Source organism: Helobdella robusta (genome assembly GCF_000326865.2).
Source record: "Helobdella robusta unplaced genomic scaffold HELROscaffold_11, whole genome shotgun sequence".
Taxonomy (NCBI): domain Eukaryota; kingdom Metazoa; phylum Annelida; class Clitellata; order Rhynchobdellida; family Glossiphoniidae; genus Helobdella; species Helobdella robusta.
In genome coordinates, this window is record NW_008703617.1 from 3,210,483 (window position 1) to 3,224,410 (window position 13,928).

The 13,928-nt window shown below is 35.8% G+C and overlaps 2 protein-coding genes across 2 annotated transcripts; both read left to right on the forward strand.

The window, feature by feature from the left end:
* Positions 1-4,519: 4,519 nt before the first annotated feature.
* HELRODRAFT_145797 (hypothetical protein) lies at positions 4,520-5,060 on the forward strand (the record flags this gene model as incomplete). The annotated part of the gene is made up of 2 exons (XM_009012918.1): positions 4,520-4,656; positions 4,928-5,060. Coding segments are annotated over 2 exons (270 nt in total), but the record flags the coding sequence as incomplete, so codon positions are not given.
* Positions 5,061-6,699: 1,639 nt separating this feature from the next.
* Positions 6,700-7,508, forward strand: HELRODRAFT_72523 (hypothetical protein; the record flags this gene model as incomplete). The annotated part of the gene is made up of 3 exons (XM_009012919.1): positions 6,700-6,817; positions 6,934-7,062; positions 7,372-7,508. The coding sequence occupies 3 exons, from the start codon at positions 6,700-6,702 to the stop codon at positions 7,506-7,508; spliced, it is 384 nt and encodes a 127-aa protein (XP_009011167.1).
* Positions 7,509-13,928: the final 6,420 nt, after the last annotated feature.

Sequence of the window (13,928 nt, forward strand, 5' to 3'; positions counted from 1 at the left end):
GATAATGTGGGTGTTTGTGGCTGTTGTAGTAACGATCGCACCGACGATTGTTAAAATAAAATGATGATGAAGATGATATCAAATCAAACAATTTCCGACAGAATTTTGATTTTGAAAAGTTTTTTGTGACTTTGTTACCAAACAACGATTTATGTTGTTTTTTAAATTTTAAGATACAATACAATGCAAAAATAAAAAATATTGGTTGTCAGACCTTCAAAGTTGAGGTGGATCGACACCTCTTCATCAGGATCAACAACGAGCCACTGACGAACGCCATGTTGAGGCCATTCAAGACTTCACTCATCTTTGTGAAACAGGTTTCAACAAACTTTGTTGCCGTCAGCGGATTTGGTTTCAGAGTCATGATGCAATTGCATGGAAAGCTAGAAATCAAATTGGAGCCCTTTTACGCTGGCATGGTTTGTTCACGTTTCTGACTATAAATTCAGTCGACAAGTTTCAACAATAATCTTTATCCTTCCAGATAACAGGGCTGTGCGGAAACATGGATGGATCAATTTTGAATGAGATGACGTCACGAAACAGGATGGAGGAGTCCCTCATCTCCTTCGCCATGTCATACAGTGACTGCAGGAGTCGATATCCAGAAGCTATCGTTGTTGTTGACGACTGTCCACTCGATCAAATGGTAACCAGAGTTGTTGTTGTTGTTGTTACTACTGCTGCTGCTGTTGCTGCTGATGCTTTTGTTGTTGTTGTTGTTGTTGTTGTTGTTGGATGTTTGTCTAACATCACCAATTGCTAATTTAATTCATCTGCAGCAACAACATTCTTATAGTCACAACCCCGTAACTGTCATCATAATTGTTATCACCTTTATCACCATCATCACCTTTGTCACCATCACCATCATCGTAACAACCAGGCGTATGAGCACGCGCAGAAGATATGCTCGTACCTTGGATCCAGTGACATATTTGGGACGTGCTTACAAACGGTCAGCTGGTCAGACATCCTGGAAACATGTCTGAGAGATTCTTGCGCCAACAGTACCAGTTACGTGCCCATGTGTAGCGCTATGTCTCAACTGGCTCACGAATGCTGCTTGAGCGGACAACGTGTTAATTGGATGGGCGTTCAGTCACCTGCTAGAGAGCTATGTTCTGGTCAGGATCTGTCTGTCTCTGTCCGTCTGTGTGTGTGTGTATGTGTGTGTGTGGATGTGTAGGAATGTGTGCATGTATGTGTCTGTGTGTTTGTTTGTGTAGATATGCGTGCATGTTTGTTTCAACTTGCGACGTAATAACTCATGCTACTTGACTGCAGATTTGAGTAAAATTAGGTGCATTTTATTTTTACAACAAAGCAATGGCTCATATATCAGACACTGCTTGATAACTTGTATTACATTTTTTTAAATTGTTTTATCTGCGGGATAAACTATTTAATAGAGTTGTTTTATGGTAAATAATTTTTAAATATTATATTTTTTTACCCAACTAATAAACATTTTGACCAATCAAAAATCAGATTTCATCTCGACCAATCCCAGACTTCGTTACTCAGAGAGTCTACCAAAGTACCAATCATGTCGCGACGTGCAAAATAAGGAGTACATAAGAGAGGATGATTGCATTGCTGGAGTGCATTGTGTTCAGGACATGTTGCTTGATGATTATGGTTGGTTGGTTTTTGTCACAGTCACGTATTTTGTGCAGAAGTTAATTTTTATTCGGTAAACTGTGTTTATATTTTATCATAACAATAATTATCATAATTAATTAATTTTATCAAAACAATAATTATCATAATTAATTATTACAACAGGGCAGTGCAGACCATTGCAGGAATGCACATGTTACAACGTTGCAAACAACAGCATCCACAATCCTGGTGACGTCATCAGGAAAAGTTGTGCCACGTGGTACGTTTGGCTGCTGCTGATGTCATGGTGTCAATGTTTATGTCATACTGTTATTGGTGTCATGTCAACGTTATAATGTTGTTTAGTTTTCCTGTTAATGTCATATTGTTGTTTAGTTTTGTTGTTAATATCAAATTGTTGTTTAGTTTTGTTGTTTAACGTGTCATTGATCTAATTTTAATGTGTTAGTGCTATCATTGAACTATTACACGCTGCAATTTTTCCATAAAAAAGTTTACAGTCTAAAAAGCTGAATAAATCAAAAAAATAAATCTATACTATTCTTATCAAAAAATAAAATTGTAATAATAACGACAGTTGCAACAAATATAAACCCACTTAATAACGAATAATTAATTAGAATATAAATAATATTTTTTAATTGAAATGGAAAAAATTTCATTGAAGCACTTGCATGAACGCTGTGTGGGATTGCACAGATGCGAATTGCGCCCAGAAAGTCGAATGCCCAGGTGGTCAGGTTGGATTTTTGAGTCTGTTTTTATATAAACACACATACAAACACGCACATACACAAACAGGCATACAAACACATACACACACATCTGTAGATTTTCAGAAGAGATTTGAAGTCTTGCGGACAGACATGCGGTACGTTGAATACGTGCAAAGGTAGTGAACCGTTGACGGAGGGTTGTGCGTGTCCAGGAGACCTCGTCCTATCGTTTCAAGTACAAAATTTACAACTATTTTGTCTCCTTCTGTTGTTTTTCAATTATTTTTTGTCTAGAGTTTGATTCCGATTTTAGGTCATTGGTGTTGTCGTTTTATTCAATTGACTATTTCTATATAAAATTCGTTGTTCCTGTCAATGTATATTTTTGTTAAGCGCTTGTTTTAAAGTTTATAAGTTTATCAGAGCGTTACATGTGCACCCATTATTGAATGCAGGGTACATGTGTACCGACGAGGCAGTGCCCATGTACCTACAACTCCATGCCATACGAACCTGGGGATGTTGTTACCGTATCCTGTAAAACATTGTTGGTTCCATGTGAAAGTTGAATTTTAATTATAAGTGCTTCAGTAAATTTTTTATATTTTTCTATTATATTATGCAAAAAATTCTTGCGACTCTCAGAATTTATTTTTTTGAAAAATTTGGTTTTTTGATATTTGATAATATAACAAAAAATATTGGTTTTGTAGCCACTGATTTGAATGTTTATATTTAAAACATTTTTTACTTCAAAATTGATCTTTCAGAAAGAATTTTTTTAAATAAGCAAATGTAAATAAGTGTTACTAATATAAGCTATTGTTCGCAAGTTATTTTTTTTCATTTCCAATCATTCAAAGTAATTTATGACTAATCGATCATAAATTTAATTATTCATCACCTAACGCACGTCAGCAAATGTCGGGATCAGAAATGGGAGCTGATTGAAGAGAGGGAGTGCCAGGCTTCGTGTTCCGCTTCCGGCGATCCTCACTACAAAACGTTCGATGGCCGCCACTTCACTTATCAAGGAAGCTGCCAGTACATTCTCTCCAGAACAAAACGTTCACCGCGCACGGATATCCTCCCAAATCCCGATTCTTCAGGAAGTTTTACAAATGTGAATTTTTATGGTGATCCCGATGTGGAAGTGTCAGATGAGTTTATCGTGACGGCCAACAACTTGCCGTGTGGAGCATCAGGTGTCACGTGCACCAAGTTGGTTGACGTGTGGCTTGAAGGCAGGGATCATGTTCAGCTCCTTCAGGGCCGCCCTCCACTTTATAATAACATGTTCGTTTTCATGCTTACCTGCTTACTTGCTTCTAATTTTACATTTCCAACTATTTCCACATAATCAAAAATCAAAAAAAAAGAGCTTTATAATCAGTTAAGAATATAGGAAAACAACAATCAAATTCGACAGATCGGTGGATTCAACGAACTACGGCAGGGACGGAGTTTTCCACTTTGATGGTGGTTTCATATCAGGCAATGAAGTCTTCACCTTCGTCTCCTTCGATATCGGCCTCAATGTTCTCTGGGATGGAGGTAGTTGCATGCCTGTTTGATTAACCTCGCTGTGGTTATAACAATTTTTTTTATGTCAGTATAATAAATAGTCTTTGAAGATTTTTACAACCAACATTCGAACCAGTTCAGATGGTGCTCATGTTGTTGTTATTTTTATATTTTTTCAACCGTGACAGGTACAAGAGTTTACTTAACTCTGACATCGAGGCACCAAGGAAAAGTTGAAGGACTCTGCGGGGACTACGATGGAAACTTCCTGAACGACTTCAACGAACTTTCTGCTGGAAAGCTGGCGAGAACTGCGAAGGAATTTGCAAAGTTGTGGAAGACATCATCCGCTTGTCCCGATCCTGACCTGCCCCAGGATTTCGATCCCTGTGTTGTTAGTTGGGATGTGGTGGTGGTGATGATAGTGAAAGACCTGATGTAAGATGACATAAAAAAAAAATCACGATTTTTTTTTATTATTTACTTTTTTTAAACTTTTTACATTTAAACTTTGGGCTGTACTTTCATACACATAACTCATATACATTTGTGCGCAAAAATAACTCAAAAGTTTTTAAGATTTTTAGAAGATACACTAATCTATAAAAAATACATTAAAGAAAAAGATGATAACTTGAACAAAAAACTTCCAGTTCAATCCGAACAGAGCTGATTGGGCGAGAAAGAAGTGCTCAATCATAACAGATGGACCCCTCTTTGAAGTTTGTCGTCTGCACATCACTAACTACATGGATTATTATAAGAACTGTCTCTACGATGCTTGTGGGTTAGTTAGGCAGAGTTGAGGTTAATTTTTTAAATTTATTTAAACTTGTTTAAATTCCAATTTTTCGATAAATATTACGAGTACTAGTTTTTCTTCTAGTGCCAGCAGTAATATTATTTAGCAGTAACAACGGTGGAAATAGTAAACATTTCCTCCGTGAAAGGTTGAAAAAATAATTCAACCATCATCTCATAGTCATCGTTATACTCGCATTGCACTATCATCACCGACCATAATCATCATCTTGTAGTCATCATCTTCAACCACACAGTTGTGACAGTGGAGGCGATTGTGAGTGCCTGTGTACTTCAGTGGCCACCTTCGCCAAGGAATGCAGCGACAGAGGCTTCTACATCAAGTGGCGATCGCAACACTTCTGCCGTCAGTTTTTTAATATTTTTAGTAAAATAAATTTTTTAGAAATTTCTTTTAGAAATTTCTTTATCCTACTTTTGTCTTTAGATGTTCGAAAATTTTTGTTTTATTTTATCTGCAATAAATTTTTGAAATGGATTGATCAAGAATGAAAACAACTTCAACGTTAATTTTAAGAATATTAAAGATCTAAATTTAAAAAATTTTTCATTTAAATGACGTTCGAAACTAATTTAACTTGTTTGAAAACAAAAACAAATGTAAATTTTTTCAAACGCTTGTGGAATTAATTCAAAGTAACTGTTGTTGATGCAATGTCGCGAATTGAACGTAGCCATGATGTGCGAGAAGAACAAGGTATACAGCCAATGTGCATCGCCTTGCAAGAACACGTGCCCATCATTATCATCACCACCGTCGTCGTCGTCATCATTGACGTCACCCATGATGATGCGTGCTGGTACGATATGCAAGGAAACAAGCTGTGTAGAAGGGTGCGTCTGCCCCGATGGAGAGGTTGAAGATGGTTGGTGGAGAACTTTTTCAGTTTTATTGTCTCACCACTTTTACTAATAACCAGCTAAAAACTGACCAATCAGCGCCCAACAAATCAACAACCTACCAATCAACTATTCAACAACCAATCAGCAGCCAACCATTCAACAACCAATCAACAGCCAACCAACCATTCAACAACCAATCAACAGCCAACCAACCATTCAACAACCAATCAACAGCCATCCAAATAATCTTTCTTTACAGAAACTGGCAGTTGCATCAACCTATCAGAATGTGCGTGCAGGTTTGAGGATGGCAAAAATGTTACAGCCGGTTCTGTCGTCACACTCAACTGCCAAAATTGGTTGGTTGGAGTGTCTGGTGGATTGATGATTAACACTATTTAATCACATAATTAGATGGATAATTAGCTAAAAACCAATTAACTAATAGATTCTAAAATTCACCAAAATCAGAATTAATTCAATGAGTAGCATAATAAATAGGTAAACAAACGCATACGAATAATAAAATATCACTTTTAGTAATCGGGCTATTAAATATTGCTATTTTTATAAAATACAAAACCGCAGCAACACATGCACACACACGCAATATTCACGCAACTGAAACAGCACTTGCACAGGCGGTCTTTTGACTTGCACTGGCAAGTCTTGCAAACCTGAAACACCGAGTTTGAGATGCTCGAAAGATGATTTCATGTGCATGGATGAAGAAAAGTGTGTAGACAGGAGGTACATGTGTGACGGATTCGCTGATTGTCTGGATGAATCTGATGAGGAAGATTGTGGTGAGTTAGTTGACGGCTGAAAGGTTTTCTGAATGAGTTTTTGGCTGGTGAGTTTTTTGCTTGATCCGTCTGTTTTTTCCTTTTAATATATTTTCTCTGCTGGTTAACGCTCAGTTTTTGTTTGTTTTGTTGTTTAGGGGTTAGTTTGCTGTTTTTAATGTAATATTTATAGAAATAAATAGTATATTTAGATAGTAGAGTAGATTGAAAGTTATTTTATACGATGAAAGTGTCATTTTTTGTGTAGATGTCACCATCACAATCGTCCAAATAACATGGCGCTCTTATAAATAACATGGTGGTCCTCTAAATGACGTGGCGATCATATAAATGAAAACGAAATTTTCCCTGTAGATGGCATGTGTGATGTTGACGAATTCAGCTGTCATTCATCTGGAGAGTGCATTCCACGGTATCTCGTCTGCAATGCCATCAACGATTGCACGGACGCCAGTGATGAGCTGCTGGAAGAGTGTGGTGAGGTTTTTATGTCATTTTTAAATTTTGCGTCTGCCATTTAAAAAATGAAAAAATGCTAACATTAATTTTATACTACTATCCACAACTTCTACATCCACAACTACTACATCCAGAATGTGACGACGACAGCTACTTCCAGTGCGACAACAAAATGTGCATCGTGCGACAGTTCGTGTGCGACCAACAGCCAGATTGCGGCGTCGGTGATGATTCTGATGAGAGGAATTGCTCCTGTCAGTTGCGTTGTTGATGTTTTTGTTGGTGTTGTTGATGTTTTTGTTGGTGTTGTTGATGTTTTTATTGGTGTTGTTGATGTTTTTGTTGGTGTTGTTGATGTTTTTATTGGTGTTGTTGATGTTTTTATTGGTGTTGTTGATGTTTTTATTGGTGTTGTTGATGTTTTTATTGGTGTTGTTGATGTTTTTGTTGGTGTTGTTGATGTTTTTATTGGTGTTGTTGATGTTTTTGTTGGTGTTGTTGATGTTTTTATTGGTGTTGTTGATGTTTTTGTTGATGTTGACGGGGGTATGTTAATACAAACGTTTCTTCAGATTGCGGGTTGGACAGCTTTCGTTGTTTTTCCGGTTCCTGCATCTCCATGTCGGAAAGATGCGACGGTTTTAACGACTGTGGAGATAACAGTGATGAACTTAATTGCGGTAGGTCGGTCAGCCAGTTGGTCAGTTAGTCATGAAGATTGGTTCAATGTTTTATTTGTGGGACTAGTTAAATGAGTGATTGTTTTGGGCTAAAGTTAGAATGAACTTGTCGATTAATTATTTACAGTTAAATGAAAAATGGTTTTTTTAAGTTATATTGTTTATTAAAAATGCGATAGTTAATAATTTTTTAGTATAGCAATTAATCTTGTATGTTAGTTATTTGTTATTATTTAGTGGCGAAAAAAATTAATAGACAGTTTTTTCAAATTTAATCAATTGGTTAAGTTATTGTTATACGTTATTACATTAATTAATAACCAATTACAAATTAATTAACTAATCGCCAATTAATAATTAAACGACAGTATGTGAAGATAGGAACGTTTTGACATTGGATCGGGACAGTGAGGACTACTTGGACGTCATTCCTCCATTTGTTAGGGGAGCCTTCCTCCCCGAACCCACTCTGGATGTGGTCCTCAGAGACGGTCAACCCATCGTCCTAAATTTTTTGGTGCGGTTCAGTAGAAAATTTTCATGTATATCGATTAAATAGGTATCTATTTATATACTTCCAGACATAAATTCATCATAGCGTAATCAGCTGAGTTGTAAATCTTAAAATGTAAAAAAATATATTTTTAAAATCTAGAAACATTTTGTTAAACATATTATTTCCAATTAAATTCCACACCAAAGACACTTATTTTTATAACGCATTACAAATGAAGAATAGTAAAAATAATTTCTTTACGAATAAAATCACAAAAATTTTTTGCCAATCTCATCACAAAGGATGATATCGAAGTCCGTTTCATCGAGGTATCTTTCTGGAGTAGCAATGTAGGACAAGTCTTCTTGCATCTACTTAATGAGGACCTACTCAACTCATCATCGTCATCTCTTCCTGCTCCTATTGAGGTAGTTTAATTGAATTTAAAACAGCAGAATGGATTAATTTTGTGTAATTAAATTTTAAAATTAAACATGTAATTTTTGTGTTAAAATCAAATGAAATTAAAACCCAAAACACTTTCGAAACTTTTATAAAAATCACAACCAACGTGCAAAAAAATAATACACGACACAGGAATATACATGGGTATCGAAAGGATACCAAAATACCATGCAACAAGTGAAATTCATCATCAATGAAATCGTCTGGGCCAATGTTGCACGGTTGACAATTAAGGCTTACAATGCTAACGAAGATGTCGGTTTGAGAAGTATGACTCTGAAGATGTGTCGCACGGGTCGGTTGGTTTTGTTAGAGTTCTTATTTTTGTTTCGGCTTCGTGTATAATTGGCTGCTGCTGATATTTTTGTTTGTATTCTTTTTTGCTTTTATTTATGTTGATATGTCAATTGTTAGCTGTCCGGTCTTTTTTTATACCGAAGAAGGAAGCTACTTGATTGACTTGCAGTAAGATTTTGTTAATTGAAAAAAAAAATATCATGATTAATTTTCAAACCGGATAGTTGCAACTGCCAATTCTGAAATTTCAACTCGTTTGATTGCAAAATTTTATAAAGTTATAGCTTATCTATGAAGAAATGAAATTTTGAAAAATTTCCAGACGTCAGCCAAGCACGAACAAAAACATTTCCTTTTTCCACTACTCCTACTCTTCCGACTACTCGATCAGAGCAAGCATCAACACCCAGAAAACCACCAGCCACTACCAGACCTTCCATGCCCGCAACAACAACAACACACTGCAACAACATCAACGAAACTCCATACACCTACAGTTTCACTGATTCAGACGAGTTCATCATAACAAGTAACTCAAAAGGCAACGCCAAGTCATGTTTAAGCGGTTCGAGGTCGAGTTTGAAAGTGGAAAGTTTAAAAAAGGTGTTCATATCAAGGAAGATTCCATCTGATTGGTTCGTTGTTATGAGGTTGACCTTCAACGCACGTGCTGTTAAGATGGTCAAGCTGACCTTACGTGACCTCGAAGATAGGAAGGTTGTCGTGCTTCCTGATGAGGTGGGTGTTGATTGGTGCTGGCCTGTCTGGAGCATTTTTTCGGCTTATACAACGATTGATTTGTTTGTTTGTCTTTTCAAAATATTTGCAAAAGCTGATAATTACTTATTTGCGACATTTTTTATTTCGCTTACATATTTTGTTTTTATTACGTTTTTGGAAAATTTTAACTAAAAACAAAACATTGTTCATTATTCAGTTTTCAGCATCTTCACAATCCACGCCGGCATCAACGACGCCATCATCAAAAACAAAAACAACAGCAGCAGCAACAGCAGCAACAACAACACGCAACTGGAAGAGAATCACTTTTTCCAATCCTTCCATGCACATGAAGACGTATGTAGTCGAGTTGCTTTTCATTGGTGAAGATATGGAAATCAAAGATTTGTTTCTGGAAGCCTGTCTTACTCTTGGTCAGTTGTTCGTTTATTTTAAGTGTTTTACGTGATGTTTGTTTGTTTAAGAATGATGTTACAAGTATTACAAATTAATAAAATTTGACAACCGCTACAAAACGCAGCAACTAAAACTTCAACAACGACACTAACCGCAACAGCACCACCGACAGCCAAAACAACTACACCTCAAAATATTCCGACAACAATTTTGAAAGCAACGCAGAAAATTTCAACACTACAGAAAGTAACAACATCAATAACACCGATGACCTTGTTGCCCACAGTTGAAACAACGGCATCAACAAGAACGGGCACATTCACGATGCCAAAAATAACCAAAACAATATCTGCGGAAACTTCAACATTATCATCGTCGACAACTGTGTCAACTCTTTCAACAACTAAAAAGGACATAGCAAAAACTGCAGCAACAACAATTTTATTAACTACAAACACAAAAACAACGACATTGACGCCAGAAAATTTAACGTTAACGTCGTCAACAATGAAACTAGCAACTGCCTCAGCGACGAAACCTGCAACGCAACCAGCAACACATCCAGTGACGCAACCAGCAACCAACAAAATACCTGCTCCTATCATAGAAGCAACCTCTAGCGATGAACTGATTTATTTCGATTACACCACAATACTCGGTTCTTAATTTTTTCTTTTTGATAACAATATTATTTATTACACATTATAATTTTATAATTATTTGTGATAGTTTATATTTATTTATAAGTTTATCACTATTAAAGTTTTCTAACATCAATATTGTTTCATTAATTCTATATGTCAAGAGCTGTTCTTGAATTGAATAAGAAAGTCTAGGGTAATAGAGTTTGTTACACATTGCAGAGCAAAAATATTTTTTGAACCGTTTAAAATAGTATTTTTATCGATCAATTTTAATAGAAAAAGTTGAAACTTGTGTGCGTGTTAATGTAAAGAATGTTGTGATTGAATTAAAAATAAGTAGCATTTTTTGTTTTGGTTAGATCTGTTTATATAAATTAGATAATGTTGCTATTGTCGGTAAGAACATCACAATATCGTCATTCAAAACATCTTCAACAGAACCAGAGGCCACAGAAACTCCAGAAATTGTGTTTGGCTTCCAATGTCCAGATAAATCAGAAAAGACGTACAGACTGAACTATAAGAAGAAAGATGAATTTGAAATGTGGAACGAACTGGAGCAAGATGTTGACGATGCTCTCCTGGGCTCCAATGCAGTTCATCACTCGACAGACAGCAAGTACATGATCGTCGGAAGGAGCAGAACTGATGGATGGTTCCTCCCTATGTACCTCTCCTTTGAAATCAGATTTCTCAAGTCCGTCAGCGTTCTCCTCTTTGACCAAAGGAAAAATGTCATTCAGAAAATTACGGTTGGATCTACATTTGTGTTGAAAAAATAATTTGACAAATAAATTTTTTGTTGGTTCAATATTAAACATTTGGCTTTGTTCTTACAGTTGACAGCACCTCAGTCAGATGGATGGTCAAATATTGTTGTCGATAATTTTGAAGATCAGAAAGTTTCTGAGTTATGGTTGAAATTTGAGATGATGGATTATATGAACACGTATGAGGTGAGGAACTTGTATCTGGATGTCTGCATTCCGAAGGGTAAGATGAATTTATTCACGTTCGTTTGCACATGAGCATTCAAATTTATGTTTGAATTTTTATAAAACTATCTCGGTTAACAATTCTAATTTTTTTATGAAGGTAAAATTATAACTGAGAGGACAAAAACAAGTAGCAAGATGACGCAGAAATCTTCAACATTATCAATAGCCACGGCGACTACTCCAACAGCAGATATTTCTACAAAGCCGGCCACGAACACTAGAACAAATAAAGCAACACCACCAACAACAACAGCAGTAACTACAGAAAAAACTACAACAACCAAAACAGCAACTACTACACCAGCAACAATATTAGCAGCAGCAACAACGAAAAAGAAACCAGCTCCTATTATTGAAGCAACAACTTCGAATGAATACCAGTACGAAGGGGAATATCCTGAATATACCTCATTATCTGGTATTTTGCTAATTTTCAAAATTTATTAAAAATATTTATTACACTATTTATTAGATAAAGTTTAGTTTTAAACGTAACTCTGAACAATATTGTTATCAATTTTTATTAATATTATCACCATTATTGTTTATGTCATTTTTATTATCAGCGCCTAAGTCATTTTCGTAATTATTTAAAACAGAGCCAGAAGCCACAGAAACTTCAGAAATTGTGTTTGGCTTTCAATGTCCAGATAAATCAGAGAAGGCGTATAGACTGAACTATAAGAAGAAAGATGAATTTAAAGTGTGGAACGAACTGGAGCAAGATGTTGACGATGCTCTTCAGGGCTCCAATGCAGTTCATCACTCGACAGACAGCAAGTACATGATCGTCAGAATGAGCAGACCTGAAGGATGGTTCCTCCCTATGTACCTCTCCTTTCAAATCAGATTCCTCAAGTCTGCCAGCGTTCTCCTCTTTGACCAAAGGAAAAATGTCATTCAGAAAATTACGGTTTGTAATTAACTCATTTATGTTTATAATTTTTTTATGAGTATGCAATTCAATTAATTGCTAGTTAACAGTGCCTCAGTCAGATGGATGGTCAAATATGGTTGTCGATAATTTTGAAGATCAAAAAGTTTTCGAACTGAGATTGAAATTTGAGACAATGGACTATATGAACACATATGAAGTGAAGGACTTGTATCTGGATGTCTGCATTCAGAGAGGTAAAAAATTATTTCTGTTTGTTTGTGCGCTAATGAGCATTTTATACGTTACGTTTAAAATTTGTTTCTCACTTCATTAAATGACTTTAATTTTGTACAAAAAGATAAAATGCCGACCAAGAACACAAAGGCAAGTAGCGGAATAACACATGAATCCACTTCAAAATTGACAGTCGCAACATCTTGGTCAGCAAAAACATCTGCAAAAACGACAACTGAAACAACAAAATCAATCGTAAGAGAGACTACAGGAACATCAAAGCCAACGTTGACAATGGCCGCAACAAAAACTTCAACATCAATTACAACACCTACAACAATGGCAATGAAATCCGCATCAGTCTTGCCTAAATCAACAACAACATCTACAGCAACAAAATCACTACTTGCAACAACACTAGCACCAACCACGGCATTGGCCAGAGAAACTTCAAAATCAGCTACTACCCAGAACCTTGCAACTTCAAAAACAGGACAGCCAAAAAGTACTCAACCGCAAATCACATCAACCAGATCTCTTCGTTATCCCGGTAGCAACTTTTTATTTGCTCATTTCAGATTCATTCGTGTGTATTAATATTTTAAAGTTTATTTTTGCCAAATGAGTCGGATTAACGAAATAACCATTAGTGTGATGATATTAGATTTTAATTAATATATTTCTATTACGTCAACCAATAATTAATTAATTAATTAATTAATATCAATCAAAAATTAATTACAAATTAATGAAATATCAATTTCTTCTCTCAGCGACGGAGCTTATCGTTCGTTGCAATAGATGAATGTTAGATAAATCTTCATATGATATTTCTTACAGGTTCTAAATCAACCCGTACATTCATGTGTGATAAACAAAGCACTCCCCATCTTCTAACATACTTCGACATGAACAAATTCGTTATAACAAGTGACAGCATTTATGAAGTTGAAGAAGAAATGACTAATTGTTTGTTCGGTTCAGAGGTCATTTATTCATCAAATTCGACTTTGTTAAAATTTCAAAGGGTTGGCAGTGCGGCTGAGTTTGTACCAACAGAGCTAGTGTTCTCCGTTCGATATGTTAAGTTTGTGACGGTGACTACCTTCAATGACGTCATGAAGATTGCTCGCCAGGATACTGTAAGTTTTATTTCGCGGTCGTGTTTGATTACTGTAAACTAGAGAGCGATTATTATAATTGGGAGGATGACGATGAAGTGATGATGACACTGATGATGGATAATGAAGATAAAAGTATTTGCAGCTTTTTTTAATTTTTCATTTATTGAGACGGATTTT